Source organism: Anthonomus grandis, chromosome 9, assembly GCF_022605725.1.
Source record: "Anthonomus grandis grandis chromosome 9, icAntGran1.3, whole genome shotgun sequence".
NCBI lineage: Eukaryota > Metazoa > Arthropoda > Insecta > Coleoptera > Curculionidae > Anthonomus > Anthonomus grandis.
Genome location: NC_065554.1, coordinates 15,552,058 through 15,575,965, shown reverse-complemented (window position 1 = coordinate 15,575,965; position 23,908 = coordinate 15,552,058). Strand labels below are relative to the sequence as shown.

General features: G+C 31.4%; 1 protein-coding gene across 7 annotated transcripts in view; it reads right to left on the bottom strand.

Moving 5' to 3' along the window:
• LOC126740062 (uncharacterized) overlaps positions 1 to 21,270 on the bottom strand; it is a 313,797-nt gene extending 292,527 nt beyond the window's left edge. For 6 of the 7 annotated variants that reach the window (XM_050445914.1, XM_050445915.1, XM_050445916.1 and 3 more), the window contains exons 1-2: positions 21,160 to 21,189; positions 5,342 to 5,980 (exon numbers count right to left, since the gene is read on the bottom strand). In XM_050445914.1, the coding sequence (XP_050301871.1) occupies positions 5,342 to 5,980; positions 21,160 to 21,174 (654 nt within the window). In that variant the 5' untranslated portion in view covers positions 21,175 to 21,189. Of the gene's footprint in view, positions 1 to 5,341; positions 5,981 to 21,159 lie in introns of all 7 variants that reach the window. The other variant, XM_050445920.1, reaches the window with a different exon arrangement.
• Between the last annotated feature and the right edge of the window lie 2,638 nt (positions 21,271 to 23,908).

Genomic DNA, 23,908 nt, shown 5'->3' with positions numbered 1-23,908 from the left:
GCAGTATCATTTTGCTGTGGTATTGCGGAATTTCTATTTTGATAGAGTGAGGCTCCGCGTAGTTTGCACCAAGAGGCAGGGTCAGATCGTGTCGAAGAGCGAGAGTGACAGGTTCACTGCTAGTGTCACCTGTCATTTTCTGTCGGTTGTCAGTTCCTTGTCCAGCCGGTAGCCATCCCGTTATCAGAAAGAACAGTCGACATTTTGTGGTTTTTAAGGAAAATTTAAGTTCATCTTGCCGGTAATTCAGTTGAATGGAAAAATATTCCTCCCAAGTTTTGGGGTTTAATTTGATGAACGTCTAGTAGGAAGTTGTAGCCGAGAGGATTTTGGATTGACCTGATATTTTTGGATTTGGTCGGCTGCTCCCACACCATTTATGGGATTTTGAAATTTTCTAACCACAAAACGAGACTCTAGGCCTCGCTCACCACCTTAGGTATGTAGCAACATGTTGGTAATTGCCATAGAATTGATTGTGTGTTTATTTTACTGATTTTTTTGTCCTCTATTTTAGAGGCCCCTCCTTTTTCTCATTCTCTCCTCTATTCTCTGGTCTCTTCCTATTCTCTGGTTTCTTCTGGTCATCCCAACACTGTTGGCAACCGGCTGAAGTGAGCCTCAACACAGCCTGGACTGAGCATTGTACTGTGGCTCTGCGATTTTGGATTGGAACTTGCCTGAAATCGACTTGCCCATGTGGTCGTTACCCTGGTTGTGGCTGACTGGTTCCAGAGCTGTCGAGTTAAGCTACCTTAGCCAAAATACACAAGAGATTAGAGGACACGCAAGTTTTTGCACATTTTATTTAATTTTTCTCTTATTGAACGGTTTGATTTAGGGTTGGGGGTTGATTTATTAATTTGAATTTTATGGGTTTATTTGCTTTTATGTAAAACAAGAACGTTGAGAGGTTCTTGCTAAGTCTATTAATATTAACCTGAGGGTTTTCATTTGAGTCGAGCATCGACATAATTGATTTTGACATTGAGCCTGGATCACCTTGTAAGGGATCGGCTATTTGCTACAAATAACCTATTTAGTCATAATGTTAGTTGTTGGTTGACATTAATAGGCTTTTAAATTCGAACCTTACTATTTAAAAGTTTTATTTAGATTAATGTGACTTGACTAGAGTTTGTAAAAGGTATTTTAGGGTCAGTGAGGTATTGTGAATTAGGCTCCAAACATATCCGTCTTGTAAACAACACGTGATCACGTTTTGGATTTTCACCTTGAACAGTAGTTCAGTGCGGATTTGTTTTTTTTTACTAATTCCTCGCCTTAAGCATACCTCAAGTAACTCTTAATTCTTTTATCAATTTTTTATTTATTTGAAATTACTACAGTATTACATTTTGAATAATTATCTAAATTTAAATATCTCAGTGGAATTTATTTTTTTTTATATAAATGGAAGTGACTATGTAAATTCTTGGATGATTATATCAATCTGGTGGACCTATGGATTGTTATTTGAGTTTTTCCGAAATTATTTTCAGCTTTTAGGATCTAGGTACAAGCATAAATATAGGTCATCATTTTCTTGATTCAGGGGGGCTTATATTACCATCATAATATATCAGGGTCTGGTGTAAAATATTTAAATCAAGTGGCGCTCTTATTAAAATTTCTCCCACTACCTTCTCCAGTGTCTAAAAGCTGGCGGCCACGAAATCTCTGAATCTTTTAAAACAAAATTTGCTTGTCTGGACTTAGTAGTTTTTTTTTGTGGTTGGATAGTAGGTATGACTCACATGGGTTAGAAATAAATTGGTTTAAACCGAGTTACGCGCTACAACATATCATCGAACAACTTTGGCTATCAAAAGCAATGATTAAAATTATATTCCTGAAAATAATAGTATTGAAATTTAGCAGCGATTTAAATCCGAACTTCCAGAAATTTCTAAAGCAAACCTTTTAAGAAACTTGTTTTCGTAAGACTGTTGTCAAATTGAAATCTATGATTTTTGTGACGCTAGCACCGTAGGATATGGCTGCGTTGTACAATTTTGTATCATTGATTCTGACAAAAATATTAAAATTAACTCAATTACTGGAAAATCACAAGTTGAACCTCTTAAAAAGATTTTTTGTTCAGGTTCAAGCTATGTGCATCTTATTTACTTTCTGACGTATTGTTATTTGTCAAAGAATCTTATTGGAATACGCTTAATTTGGATGATATATATATTTGGTCAGATTAGCAAGTTGTACTTGCTTGGTTATCAATTTTGACAAAGTGGCTCATATTCAATAAATTCTATTTCCATTTTCCGGGAAGTATGTACCTACCAAGGAAAATCTCGCGGATTGTGTTTCTAGGATTGACTCCCTCGCAACTTCTACAATACAAACTTTGGGGGGATGGGCCTGATTTCTTGCTTGAAAGGTCTCAAAATTAACCTATAAAACCCTCCATTTTACGTTCTAAACTTCCTAAGGTAATAAAAGAGGCTGTTAATATCGAAAAAAACTGTGAAAAAAAAAACAAAGTGACTTGTTTTCGTCTAAGACCTCAAGCACCCCAGCCATATAACTTGGGTCTAATTATAGATCATAAATTACGATTTAAAGAATACATCACTACAAAATTTAAAAAAGCCTATTGAACCCCAAAAATGCTTTATTCACACAGACATTATTTAAATCAAACAACAAAAAAAACATTATGCGAATCCTTGGTCTTATCTCACTTTAACTTTTGTGACTCAATTTATGACCCATGCCTGGATAATGAATCGAAATGTCGAATTCAAGTTATTCAAAACTCCTGTCTAAGATATATTTTTGATATATGAAGACGCAACAGCATTACTTATAGCTTAAAGATGTAAAATGGTTAGATATGGCAAGATGTAGAGAGCTACATTCAGTTTCTTTTTATTATAAAATTTTAAAAAATCGCACCCTCACTACCTCTTTAATAAAATTAAACTAAGAACTTTAGCACATCATGTAAACCTAAGACAAAGATATCTTGTTGACATTCCAAGACATCATAAGGAAATTTTTAAATTATCTTTTTCCTATAATGCTGCCAAGCTGATAAATAAGTATAAAATTAGTAATTAGTGAGCCAGCTGATTTAGAAATTCAATTTGGAAAAAAATGCTTCTTTAATATGTAATCTATTTAATTATACATTATGTGACGTAGCGCTGCATTTATAGTGTCGTCTCTTCTTTTCTCTTTTTTACGCTTTCTTTTCTTTCGATCTCTCTTACTGTTTTCTCTCTCTTTCTCCTTTATTTTGTAAATATATCCTTATATATATAATTATAAAAAAGTAAATAAATAAAGAAATAAAAAGTTTACTTCCTGGCTTCAACAGCCCCTACGTAATTGTTAGGATGCTGAAAATTGGGCCATGTAATCCCGCACAATTATATTATTATTATTTCTTTTACAGCAATGTAATTATTGAATTGTTAATTGTATTTGGAATTAATAAACGTTATTATTATTATTATTATTGTATAATAATATGGCAGATGTTCCATCTTTTAGGATTAGGACATCTTAGGACTATGCAGGACCTTTTCTACTTACTATGGGAAAGCACAGAAAGGCGAAAACTACCAAGGATTATATCTCTTTATTTGCTTGCTGCGCCGCTAAAGCTCTTCACCTTGAATTGTTATTAGATTTGACTTTGGAAGCTTTCCTGGCAAGTTTTAGGCAATTTATAACTCGTCGCGGTAGGATCTCTGATTTATATTCGGATCAAGGAACGAACTATAAAGAAGCAAATAAATAAGTGATCGAACTATCCAATGAGGTGACCCTCATTTTAATATTCTAATAAAATCTATGGTAAAACAAAGAAAGAGTGACATTTATAGAGTTGTTGGCAATCAAATATCGACATACGAGGAATTCTATACTCTTTTAACCCAAATAGATTTTTTTCTTAATTCTCGACTTCGTCATCGATTACTACACTGACTCATGGACTTTTCTTTACTTTCCACTCTCTTCATTTCCCAATCCTGACTATGCTTCCATATTTTTAAATCGTCTCAATCGCTGCCGTATTGCCACAAATACTTTCATGATTTTTGAAAAAGATGGACGCAGGAATATTAACATACTCCTTAGTAACGAAGTAAGAGGTGTAATCACGAACTCAATCTTCCAGAAGGATTGTTGTTTCTCATAAAAAACGAAAAAAGACCTCCTCTTGAATTGGCTCTTGCTCGAATTATTAGTATGCACACAGGTAAAGACTGCTGTATGTACCAATTATTGTGACTCTGAAGCCCTCTAATGGGCAATTTCTACAATGGCCCGCGGTTAATATATGTCCCCTGCCAGGACATATTTTTTAAAAATTATTATTATTAGTAGTTTTAATAATTTTCTAATTATTAAGGCTACTAATAATTTAAAAAAAAACAGTAATTTATACTTTTTTGTGTATTTCTGGAAGAAACCCATGTTTTTAGTGGATGGAATATTGGATATCAATGCAAGTTGAATTAATATGGAATATATATTTTTTAAATATTTTGGGGCAAATTTAAGTTAGGAAATTATCGGATAGTTCTTTAATAATTAACCGTCTGTTATTACTGACCTTGAACAAGGCAGACCAAGTGCATTGCCAAAAATTGAAAGAAATTGCAGTAGTACTTACACACCCTTGCAAGTAGACTTTGTAAAAGTTTACTACTCTCAGCCTTATAAATATCAACCGCCGGTCATTTTATGCAGTACTTATTTAATAAATTAAATTTTAATAAGCTTAAACGAACTTTAAGAAATGGTAGTGCTACCAAGCCCGACTTCAATACGAAGACGACTTCGTAGTCGGACAACGAGAACTTCTATGTCAGCCCTAATAAATTTTAAACATATTCAATGCGTTATTTAGTTTAAAATATAATTATATTCATACCAAATTATTAGTTAACCCAGTTTTTTATTTTAAAGCTATAAATTATTCTGCCCTCAGCTATGGTATGATCTGCAACTGATGATGCACGTTATCTGTAACCTCCCTACCGAAACTGATATCATAGTACTTGCGTGATATAGATACCACAGCACATTTATTAGAATATATTTTGTCCCAAACAAACCTGAATAAGTATATCTTTACCATATTGATTGATCTGCAGGTCAATTGCGAGTCTTCGACGCAGGTGATGTTTATGAAATATGTATATGATGGTGATTGCTTATGAATAAACGAAGACATACTAAAAGCATGGAACCCAGTCCACAGTAACAAAACAAAAACAAAGGCAAGAAAACCTGTAACTTTTGCAGTAAACGTTTTGCTAATATAGACTTAAATCTATCAATATATATTTAAAAATAAACTATTTCTTACCTTATTTGTCAGCTCGGCTTTAATTGCTCTATTATTTTTCATATTACATGGATCATTTACTATTTCTTCAAAAGCTTCAAGATAAGGCAATGAATATCCAATTTCAAGATTATCCTCAGTAATTTCATTTTCATTACACTCAAACTGTATTTTATCAATAGAAATTATGTCACATTCGGCTGATTTAAACGTTTCGTCACTAACACTACTAAAAACTGATTCAAAATTGTCTATGCTTAGGGAACTCTTTGATATAGTATCTTCAGAAAAACAGTAACTTTTTTGTAAATTTTCAGAAAGTTCTAACTTATTTTGTTCGCACGTTTTTGTTTTGATTGGCAGAAGCTCCATACAACTTTCTTTAAAGCAATCTTCAACATAATTTATTTTGCCGATTTGTATGCGACTGTTTAAATCTGATTCCAAATACCATGAAGAACTAGATGGAATTTGACTACTAACTGACATAGAGTCTGAGCTATTTGACCTGCTGAGGGTTAAAATACTTTTACACCTTTTTAAACATTTGATAAACTTGCTTGTTTTGCTGCGGCTAGTAGAGTTACTTATATCACTGGTTAATAAGTTGCTTGATGTTGATTTCCAGAACTTTTTGTGGGTATCATTTTTGGGTAGCATCTAGAAAAATAGAATAAAAATATAAGTTTTAGTAAAATCAAAGTAAATTTTGACATTATTTAAATAATAAAACTATTCTATTTTCTCAATTATTTTTTATTAGTAAATCAATAAAATAAAACAATAAATGTTATTATTACATATCATTTTCTTAACTAAAAAGCCATGGTAACCCAATTTCCACGTTCTTCCTAAGATCTATTTCTATACCAGCCCTAACAAATCACAAACATATCCAATGCGTAATTTAGTTTAAAATATAATGATATCCATTTCAAATACAATAATAGGTAACCCAGTTTTCTATTTCTAATCTATAATTATCCTGCCCTCAGCTATGGCATGACCTAAAACACGCAAAAGTGGTGCATCGATAAAACATTGTTCATAAGCTATTTATTTCTAATTTATATGGGGTAATTCAAGCAACTGTGTTTGCTCTTTAACCATTGTTATTGATATTGTATTATTTTTTAAGTAGTTTACTCAATTATATGTGTCAGTGATCTGAATATGATCACTGATCAATATATATTTAAATATGTCATCACCAACTAATTTAGATTTTATGAGATATATTATTACAAGTTATTGGCTTGCAAACCTATAGACTTACTGACTCGTATAGCAAGCAATTTATAACTTATCGGTTAAGCAATCGACATGAATTGCAGTTTTACTTTAAAAAAAAAAAAACGGGTCTTAGTTACAGGATGACTTTTTGAAAATCCCGACCGACAATCCAGCCCTAATTGGACACACGTGTAATTAGGGCTTTTGTATTTTATTTTTACCGACACACGTGTATTAATTTTAACGTTGGGATCTTTAATAAAGAAGTGCTGTATTTAACGATAACAAAGTTTTCTTTTTGATTAAGACAGTATTGATTAATTATACAAAAAGCTTGAGGAAAAATTAATGAGAACTTATTAAGTTATTCGTAAGTTATATGAAATAGTGAAGGCCGTAAATAAATTCTATTTGTGAAATGCTGATAGTCTAAAATTTCAATAATCTTATATATTAAAAAAAAAATTATATATTCCTTAGAAGGTGTAAGAGATTTTTTTCTTTATATGCTGTAAATAAGAGAGATCCCTCGTTTCTTACTCAAGTAGTTTCATTATACGTCCGGGTATAAAAGTAGTAAAGATTTCGATACTGAATACTGGTGGAAAAAAGGTATTGCAATCTTTTATTCATGTACTTGAATAACAGAAACTTAAATAAAATGTTTATGCTAAGGAAAATTGAGCGTTTCATAATATTGTCTAATTTCATTTCCTTTTTCAATAAAAATATCTACATAAACAAGTATATTAAAAACTTCATTACAAATGGTTAACATATTACTTTTCTTGATTCTTCAGTTAGATATATAAAATAAGTGTATTTACTACCCCAAAATTTAGTCTTTGCTGTTTTTAAAAGAAATTATTAAATCTTAATCTGTATTTAATATCGTTCATAATTAAGTATACAGGGTGATTTTCAACCTATGCGCATAAGCTTGGGAAATGGTAGATAAAGATCAATAATGAGTAATAATAAGAAAAAAATGTAGTAAAATATTTTTGATTTCCGAAATAAAGTTAAACAAATGTCAACAGAACGTGTATCAGACGAACATATTTTGTTTATTAATAACTGATAGTAAACAAGCCATAATGTTTGGAATTTGTTGTTTGGAATCTTTAGCAGTACTTAGTTTGTTGGTGGCTGTGATCGTTTTCGATCATAATTTTCACACGAACAAAATAAAAGCGTCAAATGTTATGGCGCACATTTTTACAAACGAAGAACTTATCGACATGGTTTTGGTTTACGGAGAAACGCATCAGAAGGCAGCAAACACTTTCCCCGAAGATATCACCCGAGACGTGGGGCCTTCTTACGTGTTATTCAGCGGGGTGGAGAAACTGGCAATTTGCGGCCGCGGCCTGGACAAGATGGAGGAGCTATTAGACCTGGGCACATTCTAAATCTGGAGGAGGATATTTTAGAAATTGTCGAAGAACAACCTGGAATTAGCACTAGAACGACGGGAACATCGCAATCTATAAGTTGGCAAATTTTAAGGCACGAGTTGCTGTACCCGTTTCATGTGCAGAGGGTACAAACCCTACTTCCAAGAGATTTGCCGCTTCGAGTACACTTTTGTGTGGTTGTTACATCACCAGCAGTTAATCCCAAACTTTACCATGAACATTTTAGTTACGAATGAGGCAAATTTTACGCGCAATGGAATTTTCAACTTTCATAACACTCACTACTGGGTTTTATAAATCCGCATATTACACGGAGAACATACTTTCAACAACGTTTTTCTGTAAATGTATGGGCTGGAATTTTGAACAGGATGCTTATCGGACCTTTTATTCTGGAAAATCGTTTGACTGGTGCTCGGTATTTAGAATTTTTGCGCAACAATTTACCAGTGCTCCTTGAAAATGTGAATCTCAACGTTCGGCAGAACATGTGGTTTCTTAATGATAATGCTCCATCACATTTTTCACGACCAGTGCGACAACATTTAGATCATGTGTTTCCCGGACGATGGATAGGCCGTGATAGTCCAGTTGGGTGGCCCCCTCGCTCGCCTGACCTTAGACCTTAGACTTTTATTTGTGGGGTCATATGAAAACAATGGTGTATGTAAACGAAGTTGATACTGAGCAGGAGCTACGACATCGCATAAACGCTGCCAGTGACGCAATTCGCCTACAACCTGGTTTGGCCCGTGCATGTACGTCTAGATTAGATTAACCACGTTAAAAAATACACGTTTTTTATTTAAAAAAACATGAATATCTCCAAAACTAAAAATATTTTACTATTTTTTTTTCCATTATTACTCATCAGCTATCATTTTTCAAGTTTAGGCGCATAGGTTGAAAATCACCCTGTATAGACATGGTGTTAGTAAATTTTCGAGCGATTTTATATTAAAAAAATTATAGATTCCTACATAGACGTTTGTCCGCAAATTCTCTGTTTTCTGAAATACAAGGTGTTGATATTTTTCTTACAACTGAAAATTTATCTATTGCTCTAAAACCGGTTGCGATTTACAGATGAAGTTTTGTGGGTTTTAAGGCGCATATTTTTTGATATTCAATATACAATAAGTAATTTTATGCTTATCATTGTGCTCAAGGTAATAACCTCAATTTTCTTAAAATAAGGCACTCTAGCAAGCTAATTTATTTATTTTTTTTAAATTCCTTATTTAATTAATAAAATAAAATATATAATAATATAATCTTAATGCTTAATTATTGTTTTTTGAATGCATTAGTAACAACTATCCAATACAATAATAATAAATCAGAACAATAACAAAAAGTTACAAATATACAATTTTTAATATTATTTGGAATGACCACCGTCAGACGTTACTACTTACTTACTTAACCTGGCCAAACAATTCTTAAAGCGTTTAAGCCTCCTCGACCACCGCCCTCCATCTAGTCGTACCTCTTACTTTTTCTTCCCAATTTTGTATTTACATTATATTAGCGGCCCTCTCTACATTATATTTTTACCTTTATCTCGATCATCCTGGCAGCATTCTTGTGTTTCAAGCATTTTGGATTTTATTATGCTAGTTATTTATGGGTGTTGAGCCATTTCTTTTATTTCGCCAACGTGCGTTTCATCCACAGGGTTTTTACGGGGTCCTGAGCGGATCCACATATCTTCTTTAAAAATTCATTCTCGAAGGAGAGTAGCCTCTCTTATTCTCTAATAGTCATGGTCCACGCCCCATACCACTACTATTATATTGTATATCTTCACTTAGTTTCACTTTTCTTCATAAATTTTGTGGTCGATGCAGAGCAGCTACAACTTTATTTCCCCTTTGTATTTGGCACTATATTTCCTTTCTAGCATAATTTGTTTCGTCTATCTGTGAGCTAAGGTACTTAAAGTCTTTCAATTTTCTACCAATCCCTTCTATTCGACTATAGAGTCTTTTAGTCTCTTTCTTTGTGTTGCACATAATTCCGAAATCGTCCGAGTGAATCTTTTGAATTTCATGTCCATTTCTATCATCAAGCCCTCTTCTCACATATTCTAGAACTATGCTAAAGAATAATGGTAAGAGCGAGGCACCCTGCCGTAGCCCATCTTAATATTGAAGGCTTCTGACGTTTTGACTTGGGCCTTGGATTCTAGGATGCACTTCTTCGTCATGAGTTTATTTGAAACCGAAGTTTTTCATGACCTGGATGGATTCTGCGATAAGCCTATTTATAGTCTACAATTCGAGCTTGGCCGTATTCCCAGAATTTGTCTCACGTTGAATATCTGATCAATTGTCTCCCTCCTTCTTCGAAACCCACACTGATATTTCCCAATACACCATTCCACAAAAAAAGTCAATGTATTTAGCAGGATGTTAAAGAGTATTTTGTATGCCACAGACAGTAGTGAGACGACTCTGTAGTTTTGACACACTTTTGTGTCCGATAAGATTGTATAATTGTTTTTTCATATTTGGTTTACTCTGCTGTATAAGCTCTGCTTAAAGGCCATCTAGGCCGGGAGCCTTTATATTTTTTAATGTTTTTTTTGGACTACGTCGCCACTTTTAATCTTATTCCGAAGATGCTAACGCTGTTAGCGAAACACGTGTCAAAAGTAAAATAAGGTAAGTTTTGGTTAGTGGTAAAACTGTCTCGTGATTCTCCTTCAACGGTTTATCTGGCTCCTCCATATTTTTTTTGAAGTTTCTTATTTTTTCCTGATCATATTGTTGCGCTATAACATTTTTTTTTCTTTCATGTATCTTTTTTTTTCGCTTGATAAATTTTCTAAGGCTCTTTGTAATTTGCTCATATTCAATTTAGTAGGAGGATTAACCCGACACTTTTCTTTATATTGCTTTTTGGTTTTAATTTCTTGTTCTCAATCTTTGTATTGCTTACTTTAATAGGCTATTTTAACTTAAGCGTGTTGTAGTTTTATTTACGTTGACCTTATAAACCCACTCCCTGGAGGGTTGCTTTTCAACTTTTCGTATTTTATTCCTAATTTTTGCCATAGCCCAGATATGCTCACTATCACACTCTACACCTCTAAAGCTTCTCACAGTTGTAATATCATTTTTGTGACGTTTTTCTATCAGAATATGGTCAAATTGATTCTTAGTGTGTTGTTCAGGTCAGATCAACGTGTACTTGTAAATGTTTTTTTTTCGGAAAATATGTGCTTGCAAATATAAGGTTGTTTCGTGCGGCAAGACTTATTAATCGCTTACCGTTGTCATTAGCTTATGTGTGAAGGCTCTCTCTAACTTTTGTTCGGAAGAAGATTGCTTCTTTGACTATTTTCGCGTTCTAGCACAATTTGGACATGGCACGATGGTAGCTGCTAATATATTCTTTATACTTTGTTGTATCAGTTTTCCTCGATTACGTCTGTCGCCTCTTCTGTAGGTGCATATATGTTCACGATAGAAATGTTTTCGAGTATTTCTAAATCTGATTATGCATATTCTGCCATTGATAGGCCTAAATTCAAGGACAGCTTTCTTTGTTAAGGACGAAGCCGAAGCTATATTTTTGCTCTGTGGAGTGTTCACTCTAGTATACTCTTGGGTCACTTACATCCATCATAACTTCTTACGTATATTGAAGTTCTTGTATTGCACATAGATCAAGATTCTTCTGGTTTATCTCACGATCCATTTCCTGTATTGCTCCAGGTTTGTCAGGTTTATATAGCGTCCAAACCTCATGTTGTTTTTTATTTTCCATTGTCATCTTTGTTTAGGTCTATCAGTATCCGAAGCTATGTTCGAGGTTTATTATAATGAAGCCAGGTGGTTGGCATCTAGCATCCAACCCTTCTCTTATCCAGGTTTTGGACAGGCACCACTAAGCTAATCTAGTTCATCCAGCCGTACAATAGGCAGAATTCCGTCAGACGTTACACAAGATTCTCGAAACTTCACTCTTCACCCCATTAATTGTCGTATTCCGACAAATATTCCTGGTGTATTCTTCATTTTTTTACAGTCGGCCTTAATTGGGTTCCTCAGGTTATTTACATTTTTGACGGCAGTGAAATAAATTAAGGACTTAAGAAACCCCCAGACGCAAAAATCTAGAGGATTTAAGTCCGGCGATTGAGCAGACCAATGTTCCGTACCTATCCAACGGTTTGAATTTACTGTATCTAAGTGATTACGATCATTAATGCAGAAATAGGCTTGTGCATCATCATGCATAAATCATGAGTAGCAGTAAAGAAGTTTCTTCAAAAAGAATAGGTAACTCTTTCTGTAGAAAAATAAGCTAATATTCGCCTCCTAGTTAATAGGGAAAGAAATAAAGACCGTTTAATAGGTAGTAAATAATTACTCCAAGTTAGGCAATAATTATTAAAAGTGACACAAAAAAGAATCTCTTGATAAAACTTTAAATAAAGTAAAATATCATATATATGCAATAAAATGGTAATTTTTCAAATAGTTTTAAGTGAATGTGTAATTTTCATGAGCACTGACTCTTTTAGTTGCACAGTTAATGCTCTTTGAGGGACTATCCAATCAGACGTTTGTTTCTTAAATGTATCAAATATTGTGTGATTTCACGATCTGGAAACTCAAAAACAATTATCAGTCTTCTTGACAATTTTTCGTCAACCACGGATAAAATGCATCGCTGGCGAGTCATCAAAACATTTATCAAATTTATCATTCTTGTTGATAGTTAAAAACTTAAAATTATCTTGAGAAGATAAAAGAATGCTAATTTGATTTATGTGCAATAAAACGGGGTAAATAAATCTAAAAAATTGTACAATAACTCCCTCTTAAAACGCATCAAATTTCATTTGCAAGTTTAAATCAGAGCAATAAATAAATCATTAGTTTATAAAGAAAATTTCAACACCACCTTTATTTTAAGAATCAGTTAGCATTTTAAATATCATTTTTAACGACCTATGATTGATTCATCTTCAACGCTTTTATCTTAAACCCTTAGATCATAGCTTGCATTAGATATGCAAAACACCTTACGCGCTTTCATACTAAGCCCATTATATTTACCGTTAACTATAATCTATTGTGTGGTTTCTTTTATTATCAAAGATACCACTGGCCAGGTGGTACTTTTAGTGGTACCCTTGAAAAATAAAACATAAATTAGGATATTAGAGAGACCCTTATTCAAGAAATTCTTTTTTCCTTAGAATATCTCTAATCTCCTTACAAGTCTCTAGGATATCTTCTCCTCAGAGTCGATTGGATCCATGCAATCCATGCTGATACTAAAGTTTTATTTACCTACTCCAGTTCTATAACTTAGCATGTAGATGTAATACTTACTCTGAAAACGTAATTTTTAATATATATGATTTTAGCGGATTAATATAAGTCTTATTTATAAGAAACTACTAGATACTGGTCTTTTTATTTACAAATATTTATATATCTTTCTTATATGTGAAAATATCAAAAATATAGAGGAGACTGCAGTTTGACTATTGAATCTGTTATTGAGTATTCTCTCTGAGTGGCACTATTGATACTGGAAATAATAGAATCAGAATGAGATTTCCAATGAAGAGACGAATCCAATTAATTACCTAATAATTTAAAATAAACAATGGTGATATGTTTAACACTAATTTAAAAATCTAGATCGGTATATCTATTTTATCTTGCATGAAATCTTATACAATGTGTTTCATTTGCATATCTGATTTACTTGAAAAAATTCGAGTTTAATCTGCATAAAAAATAAGTGATACTTCTAGTATGGTTTTATGTTATAACTAGACTAATTAGTTTTAAATAATTTGAACTTGAGTATTAGATAAAACATAGAATTGGAAATTTTAGATTTGGAGATTTTAAGAAATGTATCTATAGTCAAAGATTTTAAACAGAAAAATGTATTGCTACAAAATTAACTAATTTTTCGAAAAGTTCTCGTTCACGTTTTACATGATTTAATTAAGTAAACTAAGGAAAATGTTGAAATATCATTTCTTTACCTAATTTTCATAACTTTACCAATTTCTAAATTTTTAAAAACACTAATATAAATCATTATTTTAAATAATAAATATAATTAGTTGACAACATTTAGGTAGGTGCATACTAAAACAAATACTACAACATCAAAATATAATATCAAGAACTAATTATCGTATAATTTGCCCATAATAAATCATAAAACGCACACATATTTTGACAATAATAATAAATTTATCGCAATTTATTTACTTGTTCTAATAATAAATCATTTATGGCTCTAGAGCTATAGGTTAACAGGTCTATTAAGTATTGCCTTTTTGTTTGACAGTCTTTTTTAGTACGAAATCACTACCTTTATTAACGACTTCCTAAATTGGGCACTTGGATTGGATAATTTAGCTATTTTAATTGGATTTCTTTAAATTGGCTTAATTAAATTCTTTTTTTACATTGTATAAATCAAAGTAGTATTAAAAATTCACTCGTCGTTATTGCAAACTTTTATTACCTACATAGATTGGCTTATTGTGTATGTTAGAAATTATATATTGTTTTAGTGCTAATTAAACTGATTGAAAGGAAAACTACGTCATAGCCGCATTTAGTGCGCCACTATATTAATATAATAGTGATTGAAGATCAACTGCACACAACCTTGATACCAACTATAGCTATATTTAATTTTGGTAAAATGATGACTATAGCTAAGGAAACCAGAAAAGCTAACAATTTATTTCCTAATCTGCTTGTGTTATGGCGATTACTAGCAGAAAGTTATATGTACTTTCCTAAGACTTTCAGTTAACTATTTGAGTTAACTAATTGTATCTTTGGTATTGCAAATTCATTTATTATCCTACAGACCTATAACCAAAAATGTACTGGCCATATTTAGAGATAGTAAGCTAGTAGCAAAAATTAACTGAGATATGACAAAGAAAAATATTATAACTTTCTTAATAGTATTTCTCGGTCCATTATAACCTTGCCGCGACTATTCTATATATTAACGACTTACTAGAACATTTACATGAGGCCAATAGTCTAATGGTATTTATTATATGGAATTTTAAATTGGGCATAATTATCTCATCTAATAGAGGTGTTTAAAGCTCAGGAGGGACTGAATAAACCAATAACGACATTGCATTCTCGTGTCAGTCATCGGCCATATTTCCAACCTTGTAGTTTTTCTTCTATCTAGTCACTCTTGCAGAGATTTCAAGTTTCGTTCTCTACAAATGACTAAAATCACTCGAAGGCAATTTCGTTTATTAAAGGGGATAAAACGCACTATATAACTCATATAAGTGTAAGTTGAGTACGTGTATGTATTAAAAAGGATTCTATATAAAGAGCAATAAAAGCTTTCTATATGCTGCATTTTTATATTACTAGTCTGACTAACGCTGTGTATTTTTTTCTATTTTATCTTTTCTTTCGGTGTTCTAGGGTTACCTTGTACTGCAAAAGCCAATAAAGGGAAACAATTATTGTAATGGATTATTATTATATTCTCTAATTTTTGACTATTTTACTTTTTGTGCTTAACTCTATTGAGCGAAGCAGTATTACCAGTGAGTATCAATATAAAGGGAAAGTCATGGAGTATTTATAAAATATATATGTTCGTCTTCTTTGTAAATTTTATTTTAAAGCTGTCGACTTATCAGTTTCATTTCTTATTTAGTTATATTTTATCTTCACAAAGTAATGTTAATTAAAACCAGGTAAAAAATTATTACTCGTATAAAGCATTTCAGAAAATTAAAGCTCTAAAGACTTTTTTAAATACTAGGAGGTATTATGTCATATATTACCTTAATTTTTTGGAAATATAGTAGATATAACTGCTAAACATAAAAAAATACGAATTTATTATAATCCTGGTATTTTTATGGGAGTACAGCCACCTTGAAATGTTATAAAAAAAATTGACCAATCATTTATTTTGGGTGTGGCTCTATTAAAATAATAAAATGCCGGTTTTTTATGCCCTCACCATAAAATTAATGTTGCATGACAACTGCTTTATAATATACCTTGGTCTTGTATACTACACAAACATTTATTCTTTCCGCGAAATTTAGGGTGGATTGGGACTAATTAGCTAAAACCTAATGTGATTAATAGAATATCGATTTTCTTAAAAGTGGTTGAAAAAATAAATAAATTTACCTTTTATATTTGGAAGTGTTACGCTAGAATTAAAATAGTAAATTTAAATTAATAGTAAAAAAAACATATATTAAAATGAATAGTTATATTGTACGTTAAATTAAAAAAAGTCCAGTTACATCTTAAAAATCGATTACCTTTGAAACATTGATCAGAGTGACATTCAAAGTTATATACTACACCTACCTAAAGACATTTCATATAATAATCATGTATAATGACAAGATTAAAATAGGGTAACGATAAGTAGAAACCCTTTGTGTGCATTACTGATCGTATTTCAATATGTTAATTAAGTATTTATTAATATCAAGTAAGTAGAACAAATCGATAAGTATTTTATGAATTAACCTCATTTTAAGTAAGAGAACAAATAACATATCTTTCATCGTTTATACTGCTTCTAAGAGATGATTTTCAACTAGACATATACGGCGTTTCTAAATGTGATAATAATATAATGTATAAAGGAAGAAATTATAAATATCCGATTAAGAAAGATAAGGACCAAAGTTTTTTGAAAACTTAAAAGCGCACATGCTTTCTTACCGTTCTACAGAGTCCCTTTTCTCCCTTTGAATTTTTTTGTGGTATGCCGCTGGTAAATTCTAAAATCCGAAACCTTTTGGATTATTTACAATTTTTTGTTTCTTATTTCTCATTCTTATGGATAAAAGTGACAAAAATCGAAAAAATTTTTTCCTAATTACCTAAATGATCCTAATTTTTTTGAGATGCTCCTGCAGGCTATGGATTTATTTGCATAATATGTTGGTTTTATTAATTCTTACCTTTAGTTTAGAACGTCGCGAGTTATAATAAAATTAGTAAATTCTCTTCTTAACCTGCTTAAAATGATAATATCGCCGAATTCTGAAATGGCTGAGAACCTTTTTTTGCCTATGATCTTGCAAATAGACATTGAAGAGAAGCTATTCGGAAGAAGTCTGTATAAAGTGCGTCCCAAAAGTTATGTCTAAATCAATTTAAAATTAAGCGATAGGATTTTGTCAAAAATGCTCGGATTCGTCGATTTTTATTTTAAGTTGCGCTTATTTGTACGTGAAGTTTGTATATACAGGATTGCTTAAAAATTAATGTTGATCATCAACATCATTTTTTTAAGTGAAAGTCCTTTTTTATATTTAATTTTTTCAATTTTGCGCGAAAACTCTACGTATATTTCATGCATCATATCCTATACCTAAAATTAACAGTTTTAAAAAAAAATACGGCTGAAAATTATTTTTGAAAGGCGCACGTTATCTGTGATAATTTTTATAAACATAGCAAATATCCATTTATTCGTACTTCTTTAACGTAAACTGACTGTATATTTTTATAGAAACTGTATTACAGCTGTACCATGTACTCTTCTATAGCAAATTAGGGCTAATTTTCATATGACGAACTTTAAAGTTTACCGAATAGTTAAAAAGCACAAATACCACCCATACATAGTTATTTTAATGCAAGAGTTATTTGATGACGATTTTCATAGGCGAAATGAGTTTAAAGCAAAATGTAAATTTTTAAAAAACATGTGTAATCTAAATAATAATTAAAAAACAAATATAATTTTTTTCTGATAATGTCACGTTCTGTGACATTATCAGAAAAAGTGAGTGGTTGTGTGAACAGATAAAATTGCCAATATTGGGCAACAGAAAATCCGAATTAGATTGGAGATGGAAATGGAGGAGATCACCCAGTACCCTCAAAAACTAAATATGTGGTGTAGAATAGTGCGCGAAAGAGTAATAGGTCCATTTTTCTTTAAATAGATTTTAACAGGACGAGTGTATCTCGATTTTCTCCAATTTTAATTAGTTCCAGTATTTCTAGCTTTATTTCCAAATCCATTGGACCCAGACTATCCTGATAAAGAACTAATTTTCCAGCAAGATGGTGCTCCTCCACACTATGCTGCCATTGTGCATACATTTTTAGATAAAACCTTTCCAATCTATGGATACGAGGTACAGAACCCATCGAATGGCCTGCTAGGTCACCTGACCTAACATCAATGGACTTTTTTTTGAAGGGATACCTCAAGTCTAAGATGTGTGTTAATAGACAAAATAATCTATACGATTGAAAGAAAGGATTCGCAGAGAAGTGCGCGCCGAAACTCGGGAAATGATTGTAAATATGCAACAAGAGTATATTGATCGCCTTGGATATTGTCATGCCGTGAATGGCAACCATTTCGAACTTTCAATTTATTTTAATTTTATTTGTTACATTAATCGCGTTTTTTTCGGTAACTGTTAACTTCAGTTATAGGATATGATACATGAAATATACGTAGAATTCCACGCGAAATTCAAAAATAAAATTATAAAAGGTGCTTTTATTTGAAAAAATAAAGCTGATAGTCGAAATTTGTTTTTAAGCAATCCTGTATATACAAACTTTACGTACAAAAAAGCGCAACTTGAAATAAAAATCGAGGGGTCCAAGCAATTTTGCAAAAAAACCCATTGCTTAATTTTAAATGAATTTAGACATCACGACGCACTATATATTGTCGGACAACGATTTCTGAATTAAGCAATAGAACTTATGAGATGTAACAAATTCTTAAGCAAAGTTTTTAAATCATCATAAGCTTTTTAATATTTATTCCGTAATTTACTTTTCGCATTTGATCTTAACAATATTAAAACTTAGTTTCTTATTGTTGACATATCGTTTGACGCATAGATAATCTTAATCTGATTGGCTCACCAGTCTAGAAATGTGGCTATGCTGGTTGTTATTTATTAATAACTTATTGTATCATTACCTACTTGCCTTAGTAGGTATTAGTTATATTAGTCGAATTATTATACAAAATCTCAAAAGAAGCTACAATTTTTTAAACTTTCCTTTTTTATTATTACTGGTGTGTAATATAGTAGCCATTAACATTAAGTACCTACATATTTTTTTCATGCTATTAACTCTTTAATTTTTTATTGAGTTAAAATGTATGACATAATATTATGTACAATTATATATTAATATATCTAACACATTATTTTACATATTGTTGAAGTGCTTGTGTATATTTTTTCTATTTCACTTTTACTTTTTAACAAATAGAAAAATAGAGCATATGCCAATGAAGCGGCCAAATTTACCTTCTGCTTCACTTATACACCGGACACGCTGATGTCGTCTTGTGAAAATATAAACTTAAAAAAAAAACAGCAATGATACAATTAGATAACGTACTCTTCAAACACTATGAAGAAGTGATTCTGAATGAATAATGTCGCTCACAGGAGCAACAGCAGAAATATTTCTCTAGTAATAAATATTACTGATCAAATTGATTGACGTACGATTCACTTAATTCACAGAGTCACTTTTAATATTTATTAAAAATAGTATTAATACTTATAATTCGTAATTGCTTTAAATAAGTTTTTGTAGAAATTGCAGTTCCGATTAACTCTCTAAATAGGTAATGAAGCGTTTGCAAATCTAGTACCGAATATACGAAAACTTAAGAAGATAAGTCATCCATCTTTGTTTTTACAAAATACTTAGAAAAATCCTGTATAGTCTACTTGTAAATAATTCCAGTAAAAAGAAATGAACAATAAATTTTAGTATTTGTATCATGTCCAATTAGATTATGCCGATAAATCTTTAATTATGTTTGGTGTTATTTTCACTGAATTTATGGCTAGTCCATATAACTAAAATCTAAAACCTTAACTTTTAAAATGTTAGAAAATTATTTCTTACGTAGAAGCTAGTGAAACTGAAAAATAACTTTTTAACTGTAAACTAAAACAGTATTACATTTCCAAAAACAGGATGCTAATGTAAAAACTAATAAAATCCGTAACTGAATTTAAAGGCATTTATATATATTTATTTATTTTTATTATTTAACGTACGAATGATTTTGATGAATCTTTTCTTGGTTGTTTGGAATAGCAAACAATTATAAAAGTATGGGTGAACCAATGAGATACAACTGGTAGATTTTTTTTAAAAGTTAAATCCACATTACTGATTCAACTTTAAATTAAAGATATTTATAAAATAAATAATAATACCCTTATTACTAAAGTAACAAAAAATTTGTTTATCCAGATTTGATAAATATCTTTTATTTTTAAGGAAGTTGAATCATTGGAATCATTCCAAACTGTTTACACTTGATATCTCCAACCGTTATCAAGTGTAAACAGTTTACACTTGATAATGGTTGGAGATACATTGTCTTATTTATTTAATGTAACACGACGTTTCGGTTGGTAAGTATCTCTAAACTGTTTACACTTGATATCTCCAACCGTTATCAAGTGTAAACAGTTTACACTTGATAACGGTTGGAGATACTTACCAACCGAAACGTCGTGTTACATTAAATAAATAAGACAATGCAAGTTCGACAAGATGTTTTCATTGTACCATTGTCTACCACCATCAAAAACGAAGTTGAATCAGTTATGTAAATTAACCTTTTAAAAATCTACCACTTGTAGACCAGCGTTCTACTTATACTTTAACAATTGTTTTGACTATCGGAAACAAAATTTTTTTTGGCCTATTGATACTCATATTGTGGTCTTTAATTGTAACTATAGTGGGATTAACTATAAACACATTTTGCACGCCTTTTTTCATTGTACTTTTACATTATTTGTGTATTTTTGTATTTAGTTAGAATGTACAAATGCTCTACGCTCATAATAACATACAGCCCTTACATTAAATTAGACCATTCCTTATATGAAAGTTTTTTTAGTTAAAAAAAATAAAACAAAAGTGTGCTATTAATCAGTCACACCTAATGAAAGTATTAGTAATTTATATGATTTTTTATGTTGAGTATATTTTCTTGTAGATACCTATATAATTTTTCAGTCTATAACATACTATAGCATGAAAAGTTATAATGAAGTGTAATCAATAAGCCAATAAAACTGGTTTTAATTAACAAATTACTTCTTTAATACATAAAAGATATTTAAAATAAAATAAATATAAACGTAAGACTTACATTAAACTGAAACATTTCTTGCAAAATCCGTTAAATTAGAACTTGAAAGGTTACTTTCTAGGTTAAACTAACAAAGTGACGAAGTTCATAAAGGAACACAATAAAACTTTTACACGACACCTGAAGGAAACGCGCCCCGTTTGGGGTGCATCCCGAGTTAACTTAATAACGACTGTAGCGTGGCGTCGCGACGCTATAGGTTTGGTCGGCGGACGTTGCCGGGGCTACTAAAAGCTAATCTAATTGTCATGGTTTGCTAAGGGATTAAAATGGTTTGCAAGAAACGTCTGTACTTACCCTTGTGTGCTTATATAAGTGCATTTACCTACTGCAATGAGTATGGGAAAACAAGAAGTTTTGTTTATTTTTAATTGTAATTTTACAGTTTTTTAATAATAGTCAAGATTTTTTATCAACATATTTGTCTTTTTTTTCTTTTTCTTCTTCTTAATTTATCTTAATATATATAATCCTTGGTATCCATTCCTTTTTTAATCTTTAATGAGATCCTAAAACGGTGATGTCTAAGGCAGACCACACATCAAAGAAACATGAAACATGAAACGTAAAACAAGAAGAAAGACGACGAAGAATTTAATGTGATGTTTGTGTTAGTGATTGAAAAACATGAGGTTCTTTATAATTATAAGTTGGAGAAGTATTCTAATAGAAACGCCAAGGAATTAGCATGGCAGCAGGTGGCTATTAAACTAAAAATTTAGATTTATGAGTCTTGTAAAAATATTTTATTAGTTATTTAGTGCAAATACATTTTAATCGAACATTTTATATTAAACAAATACTATATTTTGTTAAAGCCACTTCTGGTTTTACAAAATATTGGCAGAATCTATCCCTTAACTGAACTGCTGCAATTGTTGGTCGACCACATAATTGTTATGGAATATTTATAAGGTTTTGGGGTAATTGCATGGAAGTATTCGATGAAACAAATACTGCATCGTGTTTTGGGATAAAGTTGTGTAGGACACATTCAGCTTTTACAATATTTTCAGTTTTATCAACATTGCATGTTATTGGGGTATGAAACACTCTAAATTTAGAACAGAGTATTCCAAAGGGGCACTCAACACTTTTTTTCGCTCTTGAAAGGCGATAGTTAAAAATTCTTCTGTCATTATTTAAGGTTCTTTGTGGATATGGCTTCATTATTTCTTGTCTTAACGCAAATGCTTCATCTACAACGAAAAACATTCGAAAAGGACCACTATTATCTCCAGAAAGTGATCTGGACGGTGGAATATTCAATTTATTTTCATTAAGTAGCCTACCAATCTGGGAATTCTTAAATACTGCACCATCGCTATTTCTTCCAAAATCATCTAATGATATTGCAGTAAAAAGAGAATCGGCATCAGCGCTTGCCATTAAGACGATTGAATTGTATGATTTATAATTTAGAAAGCAAAGCCACATTTCGGTGGAGCTTGGATTCGCATTTGTTTACCATCTATACTACCTAGACAGTTGGGGATATTCCATAGTTCTTCATATCTCTTAGCAGTTTCCAGCCACGTATTTTCTGAAGGTAAAGGCATATATTCATTTTAGAGGTATTTCCAAATTGCTTTAGCTGTTTCGTTCACTACATATCCTATGGTAGTTTCTCCTCTCATAAAGTAAAATGATAGCGCTCGAAATGAACAACCCGTAGCGAGAAGCCTGCAACAAATATAAATAGCATTAGTATATTTTCAATATAAATTTAATTTGTTTGATTTTAGTTGAGGAATGTAAAAAGAGGTGGAGGATGTTATGAATTAGTCTCCTAAGGCATCTAAGAGAAAAGAAGAAAGTAAGTGGCAGTTCTGGAAAAAAGAAGAAACCATTCTATTTAGAAGATGCAATGAAGTATTTGATACCATATACGAAAAGCCGACATCAGACTTGAAATGCGGAGTCTGATGAAGGCGAGGTATGTGATAATCATTCGCAAATGGGGGACAGTCAAACCTATGGCAATAAAGAAGAAAGTGTAGATAGTTCAAATATTGAAAACAATGATATTGAAGTAGAAGTGAATGAAATAGGTACTTCACACTTATTGGAAAGAACAGTTTCTTCAGTGCCGACAGATTTCCCAAAAAAAAAAATCCGCAAAGGTTCTCTTCCAAGAAACGCAAAATTAGGTAAAGTACTCAAAACTGGGAAAATTTAGCTGTAAAATATCTTAATGCCTTAAGTAATAAATATAATATAAATACAGAAAAGACAGAATTATTCCTCGAAGAAGACGCCGACTTACTTTCCCTGAAAAGCTTACTCCCTGATTTAAAAAAATTAAATGATGCTCAAAGGAGACAGTTCAAAAAATGAATTTTTGTTCTTTATGATATCTTAAATGAAGACTGTGCGCGTAGTACTGTACAGATAGATTCCTCTTCAATCCCCATATTCTTCTACAGTATCAGTATCTTCTCATCACAGCAACATACAATATTCAACTGATCATGGAAAGCAATATGCGAACCTTGTTAATGCAACTGTTTTTCAATAAAATAATATTTTGAGTTCTGTAACCTGCTTATATTAAAATATATGTTTAATATCAATTTTATTTTTTACTTACCTCAAAGTAATTAATATTTTTTCTTCAACTCCTAAAGCCAGTCTGAAGTTCGTATCCTTTTAAAATAAATGAGGGCCGAGCACAGAAACTAATCTAGTAAATGTATGCAAAGACATTCTATAAAATAATTGAAATTTATCCGGATGATGACCTAATTCT